This window comes from Pristiophorus japonicus, unplaced genomic scaffold, assembly GCF_044704955.1.
Source record: "Pristiophorus japonicus isolate sPriJap1 unplaced genomic scaffold, sPriJap1.hap1 HAP1_SCAFFOLD_348, whole genome shotgun sequence".
Classification (NCBI taxonomy): Eukaryota; Metazoa; Chordata; class Chondrichthyes; family Pristiophoridae; genus Pristiophorus; species Pristiophorus japonicus.
In genome coordinates this window covers 205,251-229,376 of record NW_027253303.1, presented here as the reverse complement: position 1 = coordinate 229,376, position 24,126 = coordinate 205,251, and the positions used below count along the sequence as shown (strand labels likewise).

Sequence of the window (24,126 nt, the reverse complement as noted above, 5' to 3'; positions counted from 1 at the left end):
CCTCTATTCCCCTCTCCCTGCCTCCCCCTTCTATTCCCCCTCCCTCCCTCCCTCCCCTCTCTATTACCCCTCCCTCACTCCCCCCTCGATTCCCGCTCCCCCCTCGATTCCTCCTCCCCCCCTCGATTCCCCCTCCCCCCGATTCCCCCTCTCTCCCGATTCCCCCTCCCTTCCCCCTCTGTTCCCCTCCCTCCCTCTCTATTCCCCTCCCTCATCCTCTATTCCCCCTCCCTCCCTCAATTCCCCATCCCTCCCCCCTCAATCCCCCTTTCCTTTTATTCCCCCCTCTATTCCTCCCTCTATTCCCCCCTCCGTCCATCTATTCCCCCGCCCCCCCACTATTCTCCACTCTATTTCCCCTCTCGATTCCCCCCTCCCTCCCTCTATTCCCCACCTCCCCCTCCATTCCCCCTCTCCCCCTCCATTCCCTCCCTCCCCCTCCATTCGCCCCTCCCCACTCCATTGCCCCTCCCCCTCCATTCCCCGCATCCCCCCTCCATTCCCCACCACCCCCCTCCATTCTCCCCCCTCTATTCCCCCTCCCTCCCTTCCTCTATTTCCCCACTCTCTCCTTCGATCTATTTCCCCCTCTCTCCCTCCCTCTATTCCCCCCTCCCTCACTGGCTCTTTTACCCCCTCCCTCACTCTATTACCCCCTCCCTCCCTCTATTCCCCTCCCTCCCTCTATTTCTCCCTCCTTCCCTCTATTCCCCCCCTATTTCCCCCTCCCTCCCTCTATTCTCCCCCTCTATTTCCCCCCTCCCTCCCTCTATTTTCTCCCTCAAGCTTCCCTCCCTCCATCTATTCCACCCTCCCTCCCTCTCTTCCCCCTCCCTCCCTCTCTTCCCCCTCCCTCTCTTCCCCCCTCCCTCTCTTCCCTGCTCCCTCTCTCCCCCCTCTATTTCCCCCTCCCTCCCTCTATTTACCCCCCTCCCTCTATTTCCCCCCTCCCTCCCTCCATTCCCCCCTCCCCGCTCCATCCCCCTCCCCCTCCATTCCCCATCCCCTTCCATTCCCCATCCCCTCCCTCCTCCCCCCTCCACTCCACTTCCCTCCCCCTCCATTCCCTCTCCCTCCACTTCACCATTCCTCCTCCCTCCCTCCCTCCTTCCTCCCCCTCCATTCCTCCCCTCTCTCCCCCCTCCATTCCCTCTCCCTCCCCCCTCCTCCCTCTCCCTCCCCCCTCCATTCCCTCTCCCCTCCCTTCCCTCTCCATCTCCCCTCCACCTCTCTCCATTCCCCTCCCCCTCCCTCCATTCCCCCTCCCCCTCCCTCCATTCCCCCCCACCCTCTCCCCTCCATTCCCCCTCCCTCCATTCCCCCCTCCTCCATTCCCCCCTCCCCCTCCTTCCATTCCCCATTCCTCCCTCCCCCCTCTCCATTCCCACTCCCTCACCCCCCTCTCCAGTCGCCCTCCCTCCCTCCATTCGCCTCCCTCTCCATTCACCCTCCCCCCTCCATTCACCCTCCCTTCTCGATTCGCCCCCTCCATTTCCCATCCCCATCCTCCCTCCATTACCCCTCCTCCTTCCATTCCCTCTCCCTCCCTCCCCCCTCCCTCCATTACTCTCCCAACCCCTCCCTCCATTCCTCCGTTACCCTCTCCCTCCCCTCCTCATTCCCCACATCTCCCTCCCTCCTCATTCCCCCCGTCCTCCCCTCTCTCTCCCCCACTCCCTACCCCCCTCCCCCTCTACATTCCTCCTCCCCCCTCCATTCCCCACCCCCCTCCAATCCCCCTCCCCCCCATCTCCCCCCCTCCTCCACATCCTCCCTCCATTCCCCCGCCCCACCTTCCATTCCCCCTCCTCCTCCCCCTCATTATCTCCTTCCTCCCCCTCCCCATTCCCTTCCCCATTATTCCCTCCTCCCTCCGCCCCCTCATTCCCTTCCCCCACCTTATTCCCTCCTCCCCCCCCTCATTCCCGCCTCCCTTCCCCCTCATTCACTCCCCTCTCCCCCCTCATTCACTCCCCCTCTCCCCCCTCATTCACTCCCCCGCTCCCCCCTCATTCAACTCCCCCTCCCCCTCATTCACTCCACTCCTCATCCCCTCCCCTCCTCCCTCCCCTCATCTTCCCATCTCCCTCCCCTCTCCCCCTCCCTCATCTCCCCCCCTCCCTCCCTCATCTCCCCCCCCTCCTCCCTCATCTCCCCCCCCTCCCTCCCTCATCTCCCCCCCCTCCCTCCCTCATCTCCCCCCCTCCCCTCCCTCCCTCATCTCCCCCCCTCCCTCCCTCCCTCATCTCCCCCCCCTCCCTCCCTCATCTCCCCCCCCTCCCTCCCTCATCTCCCCCCCCTCCCTCCCTCCCTCATCTCCCCCCCCTCCCTCCCTCATCTCCCCCCCCTCCCTCCCTCATCTCCCCCCCCTCCCTCCCTCATCTCCCCCCCTCCCTCCCTCATCTCCCCCCCTCCCTCCCTCATCTCCCCCCCCCCTCCCTCCCTCATCTCCCCCCCCCCTCCCTCCCTCCCTCATCTCCCCCCCTCCCTCCCTCATCTCCCCCCCCCTCCCTCCCTCATCTCCCCCCCCTCCCTCCCTCATCTCCCCCCCCTCATCTCCCCCCCCTCCCTCATCTCCCCCCCCCCCCCTCCCTCATCTCCCCCCCCTCCCTCCCTCATCTCCCCCCCCTCCCTCCCTCATCTCCCCCCCCCTCCCTCCCTCATCTCCCCCCCCCTCCCTCCCTCCCTCATCTCCCCCCCCTCCCTCATCTCCCCCCCCTCCCTCCCTCATCTCCCCCCCTCTCACCCTCATTTCCCCCATCTCCCTCCCTCCCCTCGCTCCCTCGTCTCCCCCCCTCCCCTCGCTCCCTCGTCTCCCCCCCTCCCCTCGCTCCCTCGTCTCCCCCCCCCTCCCTCGTCTCCCCCCCCTCACATATCCCCCTCCCCTCCCCGCTCCCTCCCCTCCCCGCTCCCTCATCCCCTCCCTCCCTCTCTCATCTCCCTCCCTCCCTCTCTCATCTCCCTCCCTCCCTCTCTCATCTCCCTCCCTCTCGGGGTGTGTGTGTGTGTGTAACGCTGTTGCTGCGACAGTGCTTGAGCCTTTGCCCTTGCGCACTGAGTCTCTCTCTCCCCCGCCGGAGCTGCGCTGTGAATGCTGGGCCGCAGCCCGCTGCTATTCCGGTCTGCGACTGGACCAAGCGCAGGCTCTCAGTGGCACTTTCTCTCTCTCTCTGGCACCTCTTTGATTGCAACTCGGGCACAAAACACTTGCCTTCCCTGGAAAAAAGAAGAAGAAGAAGAAGAAGGAGGGGGAAAGGCTACATTGAATCCAGCCAGCGACTTACACAGGGAGAGGGAGAGGGGAGAGGGAGAGGGAGAGGGAGCGAGCCAGAGGATACAGTGTGACCATCCTGGGCTGCGGGAGGAAATCACCTGCCTGAAACTGACACGCCAGCGGTTTCAGCAGTTCCAGCTCAGAGAGCCACACAGGGATGGACGCAGGAGGGATCAGCCCTGGAGTGTCTCCTTCCTAGGTGTGGGAACAGAAAAGGCAAACCAAAAGAGGATGGATTGTAGCTCTGCAGCCCTGCAACTTGTATCATTTAATATAATGTGTGATATAATGTAGCAAGCAGGCAGCAACGTGAGTTTCTGTGTGAGTGTGTGTGTTTTGGGGGAGTTTATTTCCCTTTGCTGAACTGGAGGGATAGAAGGGTCTTTAATTTGTTTTCCCTCTCAATGCACCAGACTCACGCCCAAGTTGGATTTGTTTGCACGGCGCTGGACCCGTTTTGTCTGTCGGTGTGAGCCATGGCTGTGCTCTTCAGCCTCCTGGGTGGCGCCTCCGCCCCAGATATCCTCCACCACGCCGGCTGGCTCGCCCTCCTCCTCCTCTTCGCCACCTCCATCGTCACCGTCTTGGCTTGGCTGGTGCAGTACTCGCTGGGGATTTTACGCCGGGCGCCCGGGCCAGCAGCCCCCGACCAGCATCACCGCCCCTCGGCCGGCTTGGGACTGTGGAGCTCGCTCTTGCAGCTGGGGTGCTCCCGGGAAGACAGCTCCTGCGCGTCGGGGCTCAAGCGCCTGGTCACTTCGCTCTTCTCCTTCAAATCCTTCAGGGATAATTGGCAAAAGGCGTGGATCAAGGCACTCAACGACCAGGCTTGTCGCATTGGGGTAGGTTACTGTCTCTTGATAGCTCTAATGGTTGTGCTGCTGGGTTCTGGTATTTGCACCATCACCCACTGGTCCTGCTGGGTTCTGGTATTTGCACCATCACCCACTGGTCCTGCTGGGTTCTGGTATTTACACCATCTCCTGCCGGTCCTGCTGGGTTCTGGTATTTGCACCATCTCCCGCTGATCCTGCTGGGTTCTGGTATTTGCACCATCTCCTGCTGGTCCTGCTGGGTTCTGGTATTTGCACCATCTCCTGCTGGTCCTGCTGGGTTCTGGTATTTGCACCATCTCCCGCCGGTCCTGCTGGGTTCTGGTATTTGCACCATCTCCCGCTGGTCCTGCTGGGTTCTGGTATTTGCACCATCTCCCGCTGGTCCTGATGGGTTCTGGTATTTGCACCATCTCCCGCTGGTCCTGCTGGGTTCTGGTATTTGCACCATCTCCCGCTGGTCCTGCTGGGTTCTGGTATTTGCACCATCTCCCGCTGGTCCTGCTGGGTTCTGGTATTTGCACCATCTCCACATCAGACATTGTTGGTTGTGGTGGGTCCAGTGTACACGTTTGATGTGGACCTCCGGTGACCATCGGGGTTCTGTGTATCCCATGTAAAGTGGGGCATTTTCCTAAGTTAAATTTGCCATGCAAATGCACGCTGTTATTTGAGATTAGGAAATTTACAATTTGAGTTGCAAATGTAAAATAGAACATTGGGTGTTCTTGAGTTGGGAGGAATGCAGAGTTCCCTGGTGCCAGGAGAATGCAGAACCTGTTGTATAAAGGCTGCCTGCTGGCTAGTGACAAAGTGTGGAGAACCATTATCATATGACGGGACTTGCAGCTTACCAGCACCTGTTGTAGACACCGACATGACTGGCGTATGTTTTCTCTGTAGCATTGCCCACTCTTCCTGGGCCAAGTTGTCTTTTTACCCTTTCCCTCCAACTCTCCTACCCTTTCCCGAAGGTGCTCTCCCGTGCAGCAGTACGGCTCCATGGCACTGACCAACCCCACCCTGGTAATTTGCCAAAGTGGCCTGTCTTCATACGTGAGCTGAGACCATGAGTGTCATCAGGCAAATTGATAAAGTGCTACATTTCCCCACCGGCACCTGGGAGTCCCTGGCCCAAGACTGCCCTAAGTGGAGGAAGAGCATCCGAGAGGGCGCTGAGCACCTCGAGTCTCGTCTCCGAGAGCATGCAGAAACCAAAGGAGCGTGCGGCAAACCAGACTCCCTTCAACCCATGTGCCGACCGAAAAAGAGCTCTCCAGCCTAATCCCACTTTACGGCTCTTGGTCCGTAGCCCTGCAGGTTACAGCACTTCAAGTGCACATCCAAGTACTTTTTAAATGAGATGAGGGTTTTTGCCTCTACCATCCTTTCCTCCGACCACTGTCTGTCCCACTTGTGACAGAGACTGTAATTCCCATATTGGACTGTTCAGTCACCTGAGAACTCACTTTTAAAGTGGAAGCAAGTCTTCCTCGATTTGGAGGGACTGCCTATGATGATTACCCTGGAGGCCATCGCATCTACTCCTGTTGGCCTCCCGTGTCCACCTGCAGCACTTGCCAGCGTGGGCCATCGAATGACGATCAGCAGTGGGTAGACTCGATGGGCTCTCCTAGCCCTGAATCGGTGATGCTGAGAGCAAATGCAGCTCCTTTCGTTCTGCCTCAGCACAGACTGGGAATTGCATTATGGCCCTTCCTGGCGTGTAGAACACAAGGCATAGATTGACAGTAATTGGAGGAAGGATTAGAGGGGAGTTGAGGAGGACCTTTCTCCCCCAGAGGGTGGTGGGGGTCTGGAACTCACTGCCTGAAAGGATGGTAGAGGCAGAAACCCTCACGTCATTTAAAAAGTGCTTGGATGTGCACTTGAAGTGCCGTAACCTACAGGGCTACGGACCGAGAGCTGGAAGTTGGGATTAGGCTGGATAGCTCTTTGTCGGCCGGCACGGACACGGTGGGTCGAATGGCCGCCTCCTGTGCAGTAAATTTCTATGATTCTATGAACAGCAGTAACCCAAATGGTGCATTTAACTCACTGATAAATAACGTAACTCTAATTCTTAGAAATAAACCTGTTGGGAAAAATAATTAGTGGCCTACGGTGCATTGGTCCGCAGTAGTTTCACTTTTACAGATTATGTTGTCTTCAGTTGAGAGTACGTTTTGAGGAGATACTCCCACCAGTACACGTTTCATGGATTGTAAAGAATGCAGAGTAACAATGAATGGAAAATGTATCAGTGAGTGAGGCGCAGGCTAATAACTGGTTACCCATAAAGCAAAGGGCACATGTCATGTGTCACAGACATTCTGTACACAATCATATAATCCAGCATTTGCCACTTATGTACAATACCTGAATTTAATTTATAAGCTAAGGCTGTTGTTATACTCAAATTAGCCAGCCGCCGCCTTCATAGCTTATGTGTCAGCCAGTGACTCAGTGGGTAGCACTCTCGCCTCTGAGTCAAAAGGTTGTAGGTTCAAGTTCCACTCCAGAGACTTGAGCACAAAAATCTAGGCTGACACTCCAGTGCAGTGCTGAGGAAGTGCTGCATTGTCGGAGGTGCCGTCTTTCGGATAAGACGTTAAACCTAGGCGTCGTCTGCCCTCTCAGGTGGACATAAAGAATCCCATGGCACTATTTCGAAGTACAGCAGGGGAGTTCTCCCCAGTGTCCTGACCAATATTTATTCCTCAATCAATATAACCGATTATCTGGTCATTATCACATTGCTGTTTGTGGGAGCTTGCTGTGCGCAACTTGGCTGCCGCGTTTCTTACATTACAATAGTGATTATGCTCCAAAAAGGACTTCATTGACTGTAAAAAGCTTTGGGACGTCCGGTGGTCGTGAAAGGCGCTATATAAATGCAGGTCTTTTATGATTCCTGCTCTATCCAGGTTCAGCATGATGGCTATGCTGGCTCCTAACTCTGGTCCATGCAGGTTGATCCTGTATGACTTGTATTAGCTGAGTGCCACAATGGGTTGGAACAAACACCGTGCTTGAATCCAATACAGACCGATGGATGGACAGTTCCTCAGTAAATCGGGTTTGGTTAGTCAGACGGCGTTTCCTAATGAGTGAGGCCCCGACTCGCAGAACTGCCCACAATTGGGCTGCAATGAGCAACCTCTCGGCTCGACCGTAATGTTGGCTGTGTAGGAAGTGGAACTGTTATATTGCTGCAGCAGAAATGATCTTCGGAGGTTGAGGTTAAGTCAGTTTGCTGGGAAGAAGGGAGAGTCACCGTGTGCCTGATTCTTGACCCGCACGTGCTTGACTCTAACACACTGCTAAAAGTAGAAAATGGTCCACGCACAGAACTGATGTTCCTCACTTTGAGCACAACCCTTTGAAAAAAATCACAACATAGAAATGACTATTGGTGATATTAGTGGGCAAACACAATCTATATATGCAACATTTCTCTGTCCGCTATTCTCACAGGGGCTTAAAATCTTGCTGTACACTTCCTGTAAATGCCACAGTTACTTCCTGACAAGCTTTAGTGTATATTCTCAATGAGTATGTACAATTCCACAGGAGATCTAGTTTATTTTAAGCGGGTTAATACCACAGTTAAAATACCAGAGGAATGTCATAAGGGAGTATTAAGCACCAGTATGATAAAGTCATATAGTCATTTGTCATAAGCATATATTGACCTTGGAATGGGTACAATGCAGATTCACTAGAATTATACGAAATCGAAATACTGTGGATGCTGGAAATCTGAGAAAGAAACAGAAAATGCTGGAAACACTTAGTAGGTCGGGCAGCATCTGTGCAGCGAGAAAGAAAGACTTGGATTTATATAGCGCTTGACCACCGGGCGTCTCAAAACACATTACAGCCAATGAAATACTTTTGGAGTGTAGTCACTGTTGTAATGTAGGAAATGCAGCAGCCAATTTGCGCACAAGCAAGCTCCCACAAACAGCAATGTGATAATGACCAGATAATCTGTTTTTCTTTGTCATGTTTACTGAGGGATGAATATTGGCCAGGACTCCGGGGATAACTCCCCTGCTCTTCTTCGAAATAGTGCAATGGGGTCTGTTTACATCAACCGGAGAGAGCAGATGGGGCCTCAGTTTAACATCTCATCCGAAAGACGGCACCTCCGACAGTGCGGCACTCTCTCAGCACTGCACTGGAGTGTCAGCCTAGATTCTTGTGCTCAAGTCTCTGGAGTGGGACTTGAACCCACAACCTTCTGACTCCAAGGCGAGGGTGCTGCCCCCTGAGCCACAGCTGACATTGCGAAACAGAGTCAATGTTTCATCAGAACTGGAAAAAGTTAGAGGTGTAACAGAATCCTGGAATTATACCGGGGTTTAAAGGGTTAAATGACGAGGACAAGTTGCATAACCTTGTTGCATTCCCCTGAGTTTAGAAGGTTGAGGGTTGATCTAATGGAGCTGAGTAACATGATTGAGGAAGTCGATAGGGTAGCTGCAGGGAAGATACTTTATCTGCTGGGGGCAATCCAGAATACGAGAGCCTAGGACATTCAGAAGTGAAATCAGGAAACACTTTTTTCCACACACTGGGTAGTCAAAATCTGAAACTCTCTCTCTCTCTCTCTCTCTCTCTCTCTCCCAGAATGCTATGGATGCTGGGGGTCAATTGAAATTTTCGAGACTGATAGCGACAGAATTTTGTTGTGTTATGGTGTCAAGGAATATGGAACAAAGGCGGTAAATGGGAGTTGAGTTACAGATCAGCCGTAATCTAATTGAATGGTAGAGCAGGCTCGAGGGCATAACTGAGCATTCTATCTAGTTAAATTAATGGGCCACTCTAAACATACAGTTCATTGGGTGTTGAGATTTAGCTCATTTGGAATGCAATTTCACTTCCCTGCATTATGGCATTTCAAAATAAAACTCGCTTGTAGCTCAAGATGAATTTCTGCAGTGAAATAGAAGTAAAAATTAACAACTATGAATATTCATTTAATGATCTAATCAGTGAGATCTGCTTCGCACTTGCTGTACAAGTGATTTGTCAGTCACACCTTCAATGCCTGGTGCTGTCTCCTGAGTCCAGCCAAGGCACAGATGTGGTGACTGGAGTGGAACAGTAAATAGTGGGATTTGATCACTTGCTCCCACCCCCGCCACGTGCTTGAACAGATTCCCTCCCAACTCATGGTAGCATGTTACTGTAGGACGACGCTCCCTCAGTGCTGAGGGAGCGCTGCACTGTCAGAGGTGCCGTCTTTCAGATGAGATGGTAAACCGAGGCCCCGTCTGCTCTGTCAGGTGGATGTAAAAGATTCCGTGGCATTACTTCGAAGAAGAGTAGGGGAGTTATCCCTGGTGTCCTGGCCAATATTTGGCCCTCAATCATCATCATTAAAAGCAGATGATCTGGTCATTATCAGGGGACTGCCTATGATGATGATGATGCTGTTTGTGGGAGCTTGCTGTGCGCAAATTGGCTGATGCATTTCCCACATTACAGCAGTGATTACAGCCAATGAAGTACTTTTTGAAGTGTAAAGTGCTTTGGGACGTCCGGTGGTCGTGAAAGGCGCTATATAAATACAAGTCTGTCTGTCTTTTGCTTATACGAATGACTGTTGCGGCTAGAAGTGAGCTAATCTTCCACCTCAACTCCACTTTCCCAGCCGATCCCCATATCCCTTGATTCCCCTAGAATCCAAAAATCTATCGATCTCAGCCTTGTATATACTCAACGATTCAGCCTCCACAGCCCTCTGGGGCAGAGAATTCCAAAGATTCACAACCCTCTGAGTGAATAAATTCCTCCTCATCTCAGTCCTAAATGGCCGACCCCTTATCCTGTGACCGTGGCCCCTGGTTCTCGACTCTCCAGCCCGGGGGAAACATCCTCTCAGAATCTACACTCTCAATTCCCCTCAGAATCTTATGTTTCAATGAGATCACCTCATTCTTCTGAACTCAGTGTAGTATAGGCCGAATCTCTCCTTGTGGAACAACCCCCTCATCCCAGGAATCAATCTAGACATAGACATAGAAAATAGGTGCAGGAGTAGGCCATTCAGCCCCTCGAGCCTGCACCGCCATTCAATGAGTTCATGGCTGAACATGCAACTTCAGTACCCCATTCCTGCTTTCTCGCCATACCCCTTGATCCCCCTAGTAGTAAGGACTTCATCTAACTCCTTTTTGAATATATTTAGTGAATTGGCCTCAACTACTTTCTGTGGTAGAGAATTCCACAGGTTCACCACTCTCTGGGTGAAGAAGTTTCTCCTCATCTCGGTCCTAAATGGCTTACCCCTTATCCTTAGGCTGTGACCCCTGGTTCTGTCTAGTGAACCTTCGTTGCAAGGCAAGTATATCCTTCCTTAAATAAAGAGACCAAAACTGTTCACAGTCTCTTTGGCAGTTCCCTGGAGTCGAGGATGACTTACTTCCACATTAATATGAGTTCTCAGGTGACTGATGAGACCAATGCGGGACCTATAGTCTCTGTCACAGGTGGAGCAGTCGGTGGTCGTAGGGACGGGTGGGTGGGGTGCTTGGGTTGTCTTGCGCTCGGCTTCCAAGTGCTCCCGGCAAAGGGACTCAAGGTGTTCGACGCCTTCCCGGATGCTTGTCCTCCACTTTGAGCAGTCTTGGGCCAGGGATTCCCAAGAGTCAGTGGGGAGGTTGCACCACTTCAAGGAGGCTTTTGAGGGTGTCCTTGAAGCGTTTCCTCTGGCCACCTGGGACTCGTTTGCCGTATCAGAGCTCGGAGTAGAGCGCTTGTTTTGGGAGTCTAGGTGTGGTCTCACCAAATCCCTGTACAATTGTCGCAAGGCTTCCTTATTCTTGTGCTCCAACAGGTGTTGGGAGTTAGTTTCCTCTTCCCTCTACAGTTTCAGAGAAAGAGTATGCTCTGTAGATGTTTTCTAGCTGCCGGCCCTGCGGATTTTATTCCCACTACACCGTCTTAGACTTTCCTTGCATCAGCAGCAGCTCCGCACTGTTGTGCAAATGGCATGTTGGCCTTCATAGTGAGAGGAATTGAGTATAGGAGCAGGGAGGTCTTTCTGCAATTGTACAGGGCCTTGGTGAGGCCATACCTTGAATATTGTGTACAGTTTTGGTCTCCTAATCTGAGGAAGGACGTTCTTACTATTGAGGGAGTGCAGCGAAGGTTCACCAGACTGATACCCGGGATGGTAGGACTGACATATGAAGAAAGACTGGATCAACTGGGCTTATATTCACTGGAATTTAGAAGAATGAGAGGGGATCTCATAGAAACATATAAAATTCTGATGGGATTGGACAGGTTAGATGCAGGAAGAATGTTCCCGATGTTGGGGAAGTCCAGAACCAGGGGTCACAGCCTAAGAGTAAGGGGTAGCCATTTAGGACCGAGATAAGGAAAAACTTCTTCACCCAGAGAATTGTGAACCTGTGGAATTCTCTACCACAGAGAGTTGTTGAGGCCAGATCGTTGGATATATTCAAAAGGGAGTTGGATGTGGCCCTTGCGGCTAAAGGGATCAAGGGGTATGGAGAGAAAGCAGAAATGGGCTACTGAGGTTGCATGATCAGCCATAATCATATTGAATGGTGGTGCAGGCTCGAAGGACCGAATGGCCTACCCCTGCACCTATTTTCTATATGCTGTTGCTCACACCTCAGTTGCTCTCCAGGATAGGTTAAATATTGTTAGTTGCTGACCATGAGGCTGCAAAAAAAGACTCTTTCTTTGCTGGTGTGTTACAACAGATATCTTGGCTTCTCCACAATGCATCGACATTGTTGCAATATCCAATAAGTATATTTATAGCACAGAAGGGTTCTTGGGATGAATTGAGTGCCTCATCATTCATGGGTTAACCAAGGAATTCAATGAGTAGCCACTGTTTAAAAATTCTCATCTTTGTTTTCAGATCCCTCCATGGCCTCGCCCCTCCCTATCTCTGTACTCTCCTCCAGCCCCACAACTCCCCGAGATATCTGCGCTCCTCCAATTTTCCTCAATTTTCATCGGTCCCCCATTGGCGGCCATGCCTTCAGCTCCCACGGTCCCAAGCTCTGGAATTCCCTCCCTCAACCTCTCTGCTTCTCTAGCTTTCCCTTCTTCCTTTAAGATGCTCCTCAAAATTAACCCTATCTGCTCTAACATCTCCTTATGTGGCTCAGTGTCAAATTTTGTTTGATAACGCTTCTGTGAAGCACCTTGGGAGCTTTTACGATGTTAAAGGCACTGCAGCTATACAGGGTATTATTGCTGGGGCCACACCTGGAATATTGCGTGCAGTTTTGCTTTCCATATTTGCGAAAGGATGTACTTGCTTTGGAGGCAGTTCAGAGAAGGTTCACTCGGTTGACTCCAGTGATGAGGTGGTTGACTTATGAGGAAAGGTTGAGGAGGTTGGGCCTCTACTCATTGGAGTTCAGAAGAATGAGAGGTGATCTTATAGAAACGTATAAGATTATGAGGGGAAACATAGAAACATAGAAAATAGGTGCAGGAGTAGGCCATTCGGCCCTTCTAGCCTGCACCGCCATTCAATGAGTTCATGGCTGAACATGCAACTTCAGTACCCCATTCCTGCTTTCTCACCATACCCCTTGATTCCCCTAGTAGTAAGGACTTCATCTAACTCCTTTTTGAATATATTTAGTGAATTGGCCTCAACAACTTTCTGTGGTAGAGAATTCCACAGGTTCACCACTCTCTGGGTGAAGAAATTCCTCCTCATCTCAGTCCTAAATGGCTTCCCCCTTATCCTTAGACTGTGTCCCCTGGTTCTGGACTTCCCTAACATTGGGAACATTCTTCCTGCATCTAACCTGTCTAACCCCGTCAGAATTTTAAACGTTTCTATGAGGTCCCCTCTCATTCTTCTGAACTCCAGTGAATACAAGCCCAGTTGATCCAGTCTTTCTTGATAGGTCAGTCCCGCCATCCCGGGAATCAGTCTGGTGAACCTTCGCTGCACTCCCTCAATAGCAAGAATGTCCTTCCTCAGGTTAGGAGACCAAAACTGTACACAATACTCCAGGTGTGGCCTTACTCCAGGGGACTTGACAAGGTGGATGCAGAGAGGATGTTTCCACTAATGGGGGAGACTAGAACTATAGGACACGATCTTAGAATAAGGGGCTACCCATTTAAAACTGAGATGAGGAGGAATTTCTTCTCTGAGGGTTGTAAATCTGTGGAATTCGCTGCCTCAGAGAGCTGTGGAAGCCGGGACATTGAATAAATTTAAGACAGAAATAGCCAGTTTCTTAAACGATAAGGGGTTATGGAGAGTGGGCGGGGAAGTGGAGCTGAGTCCATGATCAGATCAGCCATGATCTTATTGAATGGCGGAGCAGGCTCGAGGGGCCGTATGGCCTACTCTTATTTCTTATGTTGTTATACAAATATAGGTTGCTGTTGTATAATCCACGAGATTGTTCTCAGTGCTCCAGGGGAAATCGATTGCTTCATCCTTACATGAAGCATCTAGCTGTTTGACAGATGAGTTCACATCCTATTTGGGGCTTTACATCAGATTACTTTGGATTACAGGGTTAGGGTTTATGTGGGGAAGAACTGTTTAGTTGAGACCAAAGCCACAATTTGATTTCAAGACCATGATTGGCAATTACTTCATCTTCATGCAATCAACTGAGACCAAGGAGGATCCTTCTGCAAAGGGTCCTTATCTCTATATTGTTGCTGGTCTGGATTCAATTAGACCCCAGAAATTTGAAATGGCACCAGCAACAAGGATGGCAGTGTCAGCTGTGGCTCAGTGGGCAGCACTCTCGCCTCTGAATCCGAGGTTGTGGGTTCAAGTCCCACTCCAGAGACATGAGCACATAAATCCAGGCTGACACTCCAGTGCAGTGCTGAGGGAGTGCCGCACTGCCGGAGGTGCTGTCTTTCTGATGAGATGTTAAAATGAGGCCCCGTCTGCTCGCTCTCAGGTGGACGTAAAAGATCCCATGGCACTGTTTTGAAGTAGAGGAGGGGAGTTCTCCTTGGTGACCTAGCCAATGTTTGTCCCTCAATCAAGATTACAAAAAAAAACCTGATTATTTGGTCATTATCACATTGCTGTTTGTGGGAGCTTGCTGTGCGCAAATTGACTGCTGCGTTTGCTACATTACAACAGCGACTACACTCCAAAAGTATTTCATTGGCTGTAAAGTGCTTTGGGACATCCTGAGGTCGTGAAAGGCGCTATATAAATGCAAGACTTTATTTTAGTCTAAAACCAAAGCATTTGGAATATCAACATATCTTTATGGAATGTTGTGCAGCACTCCTAGTTTATCTTCTGTGTTAGGGAAGGAGAGACAAGGCAGTGGGTGAGGGAAGGAGATGGAAAAGAGCGAGAATTGTCAACTTGATGGATGCATCAGCAGCTGTTTGTGACGGCCAGGCTGTAATCACGCTTCTTAACTCTTTTTTTTGAATTCATCAAGACTTCCCACTCTTGCCAATACAACAGTACTGAGTGTGCCTGACACCTTCCTGACGCCTGCTCTAGGAGTGAACTAGAGGTTCAAACGCCTACTACTTGGCAACTAATTATGTTGACAGAAAGCGTGTCAATACACAGCGGCTGGAAGCAGCCCTCAGAGAGGTTGCACCTCCGAGAGAATAAAGTCTCGATTTCAGTCAGCGGTTATCACTGCTATTACCGGCCAAAGGAAAAACTGACGTTTTATAGCTGTGAATGAGGTAAGTTTTATTCCTTAGGCTGTGAAGGGAGCAGATTGGATCACAGGTCGATGATAAGAACATAAGAATTAGGAGCAGGAGGAGGCCATATACCCCCTCGAGCCTGCTCCGCCATTCAATATGATCATGGCTGATCATGCAACTTCAGTACCACATTCCTGCTTTCTCTCCATATCCCTTTAGCCGTAAGGGCTACATCGCTAAGGCTGGAACCTCGCCCATTTTTTGGGCCCGAGCGATCTAAGTGGAAAGTCCAGCCCAATGTGATTGCAGTGGTTGATTTTATCAGGAACAGTGTGAATTCAATCTGTCTGTAGCGTGGAAAAACTCATTGAGTTAACTATATTTTATCACTCTGGCATTTGTTCAGTTTTAATATAGTCACGCTATGTTTGCATGACGTGCAGCACAGATGGCCCAATTTGAATATTGAAAGTAGGGAGGATTGAGCCTTGCATGGCACTTGCTGGATGACCCAGGGGACTGATTCTGGCAAGTACACCTCGGAGAAGGGCCAATCACTGTAAAGCAGGGATACGGGGGTAGTGTGGGAAGGTGGAGCTGATGTAGAAGATCAGCCATGATATTGAATGGCGGAGCAGGCTCGACAGGCCGAATGGCCTACCCCTGCTCCTGTTCCATATCTTCTTGTGTAGGCTACTACTCGGGTTGAAAGGTAGAAAGAAAGACTTGGATTTATATAGCGCCTTTCACGACCACCTGGCGTCTCAAAGCGCTTTATAGCAAATGGAGTACTTTTGGAGTGTAGTCACTGTTGTAATGTGGGAAACGCAGCAGCCAACTTGCGCGCACAGCAAGCTCCCACAAACAGCAACATGATAATGACCAGATAATCTGTGTTTTTGTTCTGTTGATTGAGGGATGAATATTGGCCGGGACACCAGAGATAACGCCCCTGCTCCTCTTCAAAATAGTCCCAGGGGATCTTTTATGTCCACCCGAGAGAGCAGGCGGGAACTCAGCTTAACATCTCATCCGAAAGATGGCACCTCCGACAGTGCAGCACTCCCTCAGCACTGCACTGGAGTGTCAGCCTAGATTTATGTGCTCAAGTCCCTGGAGTGGGACTTGAACCCACAACCTTCTGAAAAGAGCAGACGAGGATACAAGGTCACAAGAAAGAACTCTCATTTATATATAGCGCCTTATCCTTTTCCTCGGGAAGCCCCGGAGCGCTTCACAACGAATGATTACTTCATAGTGCAGTTGTTCTGTTATGTAAGGGAAACCTGGCAACCAATTTATACGGAGCAAGATCTCGCAAGCAGCTAATGATGCGAATGACTGACTGATTTGATCTGCATTTCGGTGGCGTTCGAGGAGGAATATTGGCCAGGACAGCGGAGTCGTGCAATGGGATCCTTAATGTCGATCTGAACATTAGACAGGGGTCTTGGTTTGTCATCTCATCTGAAAGACAATGTGGCACTCCCTCGGTGATGCAGTGAAGCTGCTAGTCGTGGAGAAGGGATTGAAGCTGTAGTTACACCTGTAGTCTCTGGGTGTAATGCTGGCACCCCGATTCATTTTATTTACCGTGTTCGCCACCGTTTCCAGATTTCCCGCAGTCTGAAATGTTTGACGAGGGGTAGAGCTGTCATTGACGGAGCAAGTACTGCCACGCGTGTCGGAGAATTTGAGCAGAAGCTCTTTACAGATATAATCGGGAGAGCTTTTAGTGTGACAAAACTCATCTCGGTCTCTGCAGCGATGCTTCATCACTACCATGTAAGGGAGGTACGGCTTGAGTGCGACTGGCTGTGCATTCTGTTGCCTGGCAACCAGCTCTGCCCTGTTCGTGCAGCATTGAGTCAATAGTGTGGGGGATGGAGCGTTACCTTTTAGCAAAGTCTGATCTCTCCTCATTTTATGAGATTCTTTTAATGGGGTCCCGAGTTTAAGGGTGGAGAATCCCCCAGAGACTGTCATTCTTGAGGCTGATTCGTACCCTAACTAAATATTGGACAGTAGAGATTTCCCTTAACAAACGTAAGAACATTTAATTACATGGAAACTGGTCTTGCCATCACTGTGTAGAAAGCTCTGCCTGTAACTAGACTCAATTAATATGACTGGCTAAATGCAAAAAAAAAACTTGCATTTATATAGCGCCTTTCACGACACTGGACATCCTAAAATGCGCTCAGCCAATGAAGTACTGTTTGGAGTGTAATCACTGTTGTCATGCAGGAAACGCGGCAGGCAATTTGTGCACAGCAATCTCCCACAAACATCATCATTATTATAGGCGGTCTCACAAACGAGGATGACTTGTTTCCACAAGAGTTCACAGATGTTTCAATGAAGGACCCGATGTTCCAGTCCTGAGCTCCAATCAAGGGGGTGGAAGATGCCTGTGTGTGGATTTTTTTAACGTGTGGTGACCGTTGCACACCAGCCACCACACGGGCTCGACAGAGCTAGGTCTTTATCCAGTGGCGAGGGTTAACCAGGACGACTGGAGACCTGCTCTGCTGCACGGACCTAGTGTGCACACACATATCGCACAGTGTGGGCTGGGCCCGTGCTGCCCCTGGGCCCTCGGCTCTCTGGGCCCACAAACAATGTGATAATGACCAGATAATCTGTGTGGTTTTTTTTTTAGTGATGTTGATTGAGGGATAGATATTGGCTGGGACACCGGGGATAATTCCCCTGCTCTTCTTCGAAATAGTGCCGTGGGACCTTGTCCGTCCGTCCTCCCCAATCACACAGCTGGCATGCACCTCAAAGTATTGCACACTCGTTTCCTAAATCTGCATTTTGAAGTGCTCCTTTAGCATTTCTGAAACTTTGACTCTGGGCAACAGCAAAAGTAAGAAGGGTATGTCAGAGTAAGGCACCTAGCACTCATAAATTCTTCGCTTCTTAACCCTCGGATGTTAATCTAACTTCACGTACTAGCAGAATCAATAAAAACAAGTGGTAATGTCAAAGATCTTGAAGACAACCTTGGAAACATAGCTTAATGCACCTCTATTTGCTATTCACTTCTCTCATCTTCCCCCCCCCCCCCCCTTTTCAAATAAGCTCTTAATTCATCACAAAATTCATACCCAACCACAGTACAGGCAATGTAGTGTGATGACAATTCAGATCGCAGTACACTGTATTAGTACATTTTGTCACTAGGATTATGATCCTTGTTGAGTTTTGTATTCAAAACACACTCGCACTCACATTTCAGTGTGAGGGGAACGTGAGCAATTCTGGTGATTCCACGATCTTCCAAGTTGCAACAATAACATTTCCGACATTACAAAAGTGATTACTTTTTGGCCGGACCTCCCAAACCACGACCTCTACCACCCAGAAGGACAAGGGCAGCAGGTGCATGAAAACACCACCACCTCCAAGTCACACACCATCCTCACTTGGAAATATATCGGCCGTTCCTTCATCGTCGCTGGGTCAAACTCCTGGAACTCCCTCCCTAACAGCACTGTGGGAGCACCTTCACCACACGGACTGCAGCGGTTCAGGAAAGCGGCTCACCACCACCTTCTCGAGGGGCAATTGGGGATGGGCAATAAATGCCGGACTTGCCAGCGACGCCCACATTCTTGAACAAATTTTTCAAAAACTTCAAAAAGTACTTCATTGGCTGTAGAGTGCTTCGGGGTTTCCTGAGCGCCTGAAAGATGCTATATAAATGCAAGTCTTTCTTTTGCCTGCTCCATTTCTCCGAGGCCATGTACTGGCATCTGGAACACCCTGGTATTACGTGGAGAATAATATGACAGTGAGTGACAGCAGAACTCAATTAATGAGGTTTCAATTAGCTTTGTGGGAGATTACTGTCATCTCGTTGGTGTTTCTGGGCTGTGGTCTCGACTCTTTACATTTCCTACTGTCCTTGTGTGGTGACGGCTAACTTCCACATCAGTTGAAAGCAGTGGGGATGCACTATCTCCATTGGCTGCTTTGAGTAACCATGGAGAGTCATAAAGGAATCATTGCGCTTTGTTAAACTGAACTTCCACGAGCATCACTGGGATTTCTTCACACAAATTTCATTCGCCCACTGTTAAGGTCTATATATGTGCATTACAACATGAATTGAGTGTGAATCATAGAAATTTACGACACAGAAGGAGGCCATTCGGCCCATTGTGTCCGTGCCGGCCGACAAAGAGCTACCCAGCCTAATCCCACTTTCCAGCTCTCGGTCCATAGTTCTGTAGGTTACGGTACTTCCAGTGCACATCCAAGTACTTTTAAAATGTAATGAGGGTTTCTGCCTCTACCACCCTTTCAGGCAGTGAGTTCTAGACCCCCACCACCCTCTGGTGTAAAAAGTTCTCCTCAACTCCCCTCTAAACCTCCTACCAATTACTTCAAATCTATGCCATCTTTCGGATGAGACGTTAAACCGAGTCCCTGTCTGCCCCCTTAGGTGGATGTAAAAGATCCCATGGCATTATTTCGGAGATGAGCAGGGGAGTTATCCCTGGTGTCCTGGCCAATATTTATCCCTTAATCAACATCACTAAAAACAGATTATCTGGTCATTATCACATTGCTGTTTGTGGGAGCTTGCTGTGCGCAAATTGGCTGCTGCGTTTCCCACATTGCAACAGTGACCACACTCCAAAAGTATTTAATTGGCTGTCAAGCGATTTAGGACGTCCCGAGGTAGTGAAAGGCGCTATAGAAAGGCAAACCTTTCTGTTTTTCTTAAAAACTGTTGGAGGTGAGGGAAAAAGGCTGTTTGACTGGGATGGGGCAATGGAAGGTCATATGATGGAACCTCCAGGAATATGTCCAATCAGATTTGAAGACCCTGGCTGTGGTGCCTCTGTAGTGTGAGGCCGTTGATTGGCCCTTGGTGCCATGACGGTTCTTTCACTGTTGGTCCCTGGATGGTGATATTTAAAACTTCCCCTCGTGGTTGGGACCACAAGTGTCAGATCAGTGACGTCGGAAGCCAGTGCAAGCAACGGGCAATGTTATGTTTTGCCTCTTGCAGAAGGCGTCGTTCAAATGTTGGGAAACTCGAGCTCCCACCTCTTTCTTTGCCTCGCACATTTAATCGGCCTCAGTGAGGTGTGTCAGGTCTTGGTCCCAAGCCCTGTGACTGCGGCGGTGACGCGTCGGGAGACACTGCACAACACAAGACACTCGCTTCCTTTCCTTAGCCACAATACCTGCTTTATCTGAATTAACAGGGCCCTTGGCCCAGGCTTTTAATCTGTTTTATTGATCAGTTGTTTCCTGTTGTGATGGGCTAATGGAGATGATAGGAGCACTGCAGGCTCTTGATTGGTGCGAGTTGGCAGTGCACTCTGATACTGGGGAGGCTCTCACTCGGAACTCTGAGGCTGCCACCCTGCTAGTGTGGGGAGAAGAATGTTTGCAATTCTTCTGTTTTGTGTGTTTAATCTCTCTGGGTTCCTGTGCGATCAACTGTGAAAGCAAAGTCACTTTTTTTTTTATTTTCATCTCATTATTCTTCTTGTCAGCTGTAGCTCAGAGTCAGAAAGTGGTGGGTTCAAGTCTCACTCCAGACACTTGACCACACAAATCTAGGCTGACACTCCAGTGCAGCGCTGAGGGAGTGTGGCACTGTCGGAGGTGCCGTCTTTCGGATGAGACGGTAAACCGAGGCCCCATCTGCCCCCTCAGGTGGACGTAAAAGATCCCGTGGCACTATTCCGAAGAAGAGCAGGAGAATATTTCATCATCATCTGCCTAGGCAGTCTCTCGGAATCGAGGAAGACTTGCTTCTACTCTTAAAAATGAGCACTCGGGTGGCTGGACAGTCCAATACGAGAACTACGGTCCCTGTCACAGGTGGGACAGACAGTCGTTGAGGGAAAGGGAGGGTGGGACTGGTTTGCCGCATGCTCTTTCCGCTGCCTGAGCTTGGTTTCTGCACGCTCTCGGCGATGAGACTCGAGGTGCTCAGCGCCCTCCCGGATGCACTTCCTCCACTTAGGGTGGTCTTTGACCAGGGACTCCCAGGTGTCAGTGGGGATGTCGCACTTTATCAGGGAGGCTTTGAGGGTGTCTCTTGTAACGTTTCCTCTGCCCACCTTTGGCTCGCTTGCCGTGAAGGAGTTCCGAGTAGAGCGCTTGCTTTGGGAGTCTCGTGTCTGGCATGCGAACAATGTGGCCTGCCCAGCGGAGCTGATCAAGTGTGGTCAGTGCTTCAATGCTGGGGATGTATTCATCCCTCAATCAACATAACTAAAACAGATAATTCAGTCATAGAAACATAGAAAATAGGTGCAGGAGTAGGCCATTCGGCCCTTCGAGTCATTATCACATTATTATTTATGGGACCTTGCTGTGCTCAAATTGGCCCATTATCCCCTCATTCTGGCTCGTACCACCATCCCTTTTGTCACTTAATCCCTCCTGTCTTCCAATCTATCGCAGACCTCTCCTTTTTGTTCTTGACCGACCCTTCAAAAATGCCAATTGTGGGAGGAGCAGAAGGAAAATATATAAGTGAGAAACAAATGCAGTGTTTTGAAGTAATGACTTAATGACCAGGGTGGAACGTTTGAAGAGCTTTTATGCGAAGGTTAATGATTAAGTGTGGTTAAACAAAACCAATACAGACTGGCTGTCTGACGCTGTCTGGTTGTAATTGGGCTAAATGTTATTTACCACCTTCATCTTGAAGTTTTGTTGGTAAAAGTTAGCTGCTTGAAGTCTGGCTGCTGGTTGCCATGTTACAGCTCGTCTTAGTCTCGCCGGAGTTGAGGGATGTCGTCTGGCTTGTTTGGGGGGTGGGGGGGTGGGGTTCGTGCTTCTGATCTTGGCTGCAGTGTGTACTATCTACTAGGGTCCACGGCAGCAACTTGCTTCTTCAACAGCTCCTCCCAATCCCATAATCTTCTCCACCTGGATAGACATGGAACTGCCATCACCTCCACGTTCCCATCCAAGTCGCACACTATCCCGACTTGTGCGCATCTCGCCAGTTCCGTCATCGCTGTTGGGCCACAATCCTGGATCTCCTTCCCCCCCCTAACAGCGCCTTCTCCACACGGACTGCAGCGGTTCAACAAGGCGGCTCACCACCACCTTCTCGAGGGCAATTGGGGATGGGCAATAAATGCCGGCCTTGAAGATACTCCCACAGCGCTGTTAGGGAGGGAGTTCCAGGATTTTGACCCAGCGACGATGAAGGGAACGGCCGATATATTTCCAAGTCAGGATGGTGTGTGACTTGGAGGGGAACTTGCAGGTGATGGTGTTCCCATGCGCCTGCTGCCCTTGTCCTTCTAGGTGGTAGAGGTCATGGGCTTGGGAGGTGCTACTGAAACAATTATGCATATTTAAGCAGCCAGATGTAAAAGAGGTTGCTCACCCAGTTGCGGGCTTATATTGTGTGGGCCTCGAGCATTGGGCCTCAATAAGGTCCCACCCCCCGATTTTTCAACTGCCTGCTTTTTCCCGGGTGGTCGGCAGTTGAAAATCGCCTCCTGCTGTCTCAATTTTTCACACCAGATTCCAGTTCTGTGCAACAAAAATCTTCTTCTGAAATTCTGAGTTTCAGTTCTTGCTTTTAGTATGATGTCCACGTGAACTTCGATACCCTTGGGTATCAATGCCCGCCACTTTGCTGCTGCCCATCGTGCGCACGTATCCTGGAAAACTTCCGAGCAATCTGAGTGGCAGTATAACTCCGATCCATCCGACTCCTGAGCACTGTGCGTCGTCCAGTTGCAGCTTTGGCCCCGGCCTGTTTTTGTTACAACTCTTTTGATTGGCTCAGCTTTCAGCGACAGGCAGAGCAGCAAGGAACTTCATTCCCTCTTCTCGATTACATTGAAAATGGCCGGCCTGTAAACGTGGAATAGCCGCCTGCAGGCTCGTGAGCTGCCGCATAAAGTGAGTCAGTGCCTTCAGGAGAGGAGAATATTGGGACGAGGCATTAAGTAAAGGTGCACCCTGGCCTGCCGTGGAGATTGCAGCCCTCTATCTTGCCTGTGCCAGGTTGCGAACATAAGTGGGTCAGCTTTCTGAGGAATTGTTGATTTAAAATAAAACACACACACACACACACATGCGCACAATTACGGTCTGCCAATCTGATTTTAAGTAAACTGGAAATACTGAACGCCATGGAAATTGTAAAGAACTGTCAGATATTTTTCTAACACCTGTCTTCCTTTTGGAAGTAACACGGAATGTTGTTTGTGTTGTGAGCCTTCACACAATGATTCCCTCCGATGTGGAGTGGGAGGGAGGGAGTTTGGGATTGTAAAAGTTTTGACAATATTTTTGGTTCTTCGAGGATGGAGAGACTTCAGAAGAAATAGGCCCGAGGGTTCCTCGAGCCTGCTCCGCTATTCTATAAGATCATGTCTGATCTTCAACATCAACTCCACTTTCCTGCCCGATCCCTATATCCCTTTGATTCCCCGAGAGTCCAAAAATCTATCGATCTCAGTCCTGAATGCACTCAGCGACTGAGCATCCACAGACCTCTGGGGGAGAGAATTTTCTTACTTCAGTCCTAAATGGGCCAACCCCATTATCCTGAGACTGTGCCCCCCTAGTTCTAGACTCTCCAGCCAGGGGCAACAGCCTTTCGTCATTTACCCTGTCAAGCTCTCGAAGAATGTCGCGTGTTTCAATGAGATCACCTCTCATTCTTCTAAACGCCAGAGAATACAGGCAGGCGCATGCTACTCGATTGAGGTTTGGGTTTGTGACGGTGTGGGTGTACCTTGAGGCCAAGCCTGTGCTGGACTTTAACCAGTTCAGGAAGAGGGGAGGGGGACTCCACATTTAAAGCCGACTTTCGCTGAAACCTTGCAGTTCAATGAACGCAAGTAGCGATTTCAATCTCCAGAGAAACTTGTTTTTACTGAATAGATTTTTCCCTCGATGACTCAAGTATGTAAACACTAACCTGTACAGTCATTTCAGCTTCTCTGCCTCCTCCCCTCCGCTTCTGCGTGACTCACGGTGACCTTGCCTCCTGCCTGGGCACGTGCTGTGTGTTGCTTCCTGAGCTGCAGTGGACTCTGGAATGGATCAGAAGGATCTGCCATATTGGTTGTGTGTGTGTGTGCGGGGGTGGGGGTGGGAGGGGGGGGGGGGGTTTGTGTGTGTGTGGGGGGGGGGGGTGTGGGGGGGGGTGGGTGTGTGGGGGGGGGGTTGGGTGTGTGGGGGGGGGTGGGGGGGGGGGGGGGGGGGTGGGGGTGTGGGGGGGGGGGGGGGTGTGTGGGGGGGGGGTGGGGTGGTGTGGGGGGGGGGGGGGGTGTGTGGGGGGGGGGTGGGGGTGTGTGGGGGGGGGGGTGTGTGGGGGGGGTGTGTGTGGGGGGTGTG

General features: G+C 50.7%; 1 protein-coding gene across 3 annotated transcripts in view; it reads left to right on the top strand.

Annotated features, from left to right (window-relative positions):
* The first annotated feature begins 3,084 nt into the window (after positions 1-3,084).
* The window catches only part of c2cd2l (c2cd2 like), a 158,149-nt gene continuing 137,107 nt past the window's right edge, over positions 3,085-24,126 (top strand). For 2 of the 3 annotated variants that reach the window (XM_070872673.1, XM_070872672.1), the window contains exon 1: positions 3,085-4,116. In XM_070872673.1, coding sequence (XP_070728774.1) covers positions 3,751-4,116 — 366 coding nt within the window. In that variant the 5' untranslated portion in view covers positions 3,085-3,750. The remainder of the gene's footprint in view (positions 4,117-24,126) is intronic. The other variant, XM_070872671.1, reaches the window with a different exon arrangement.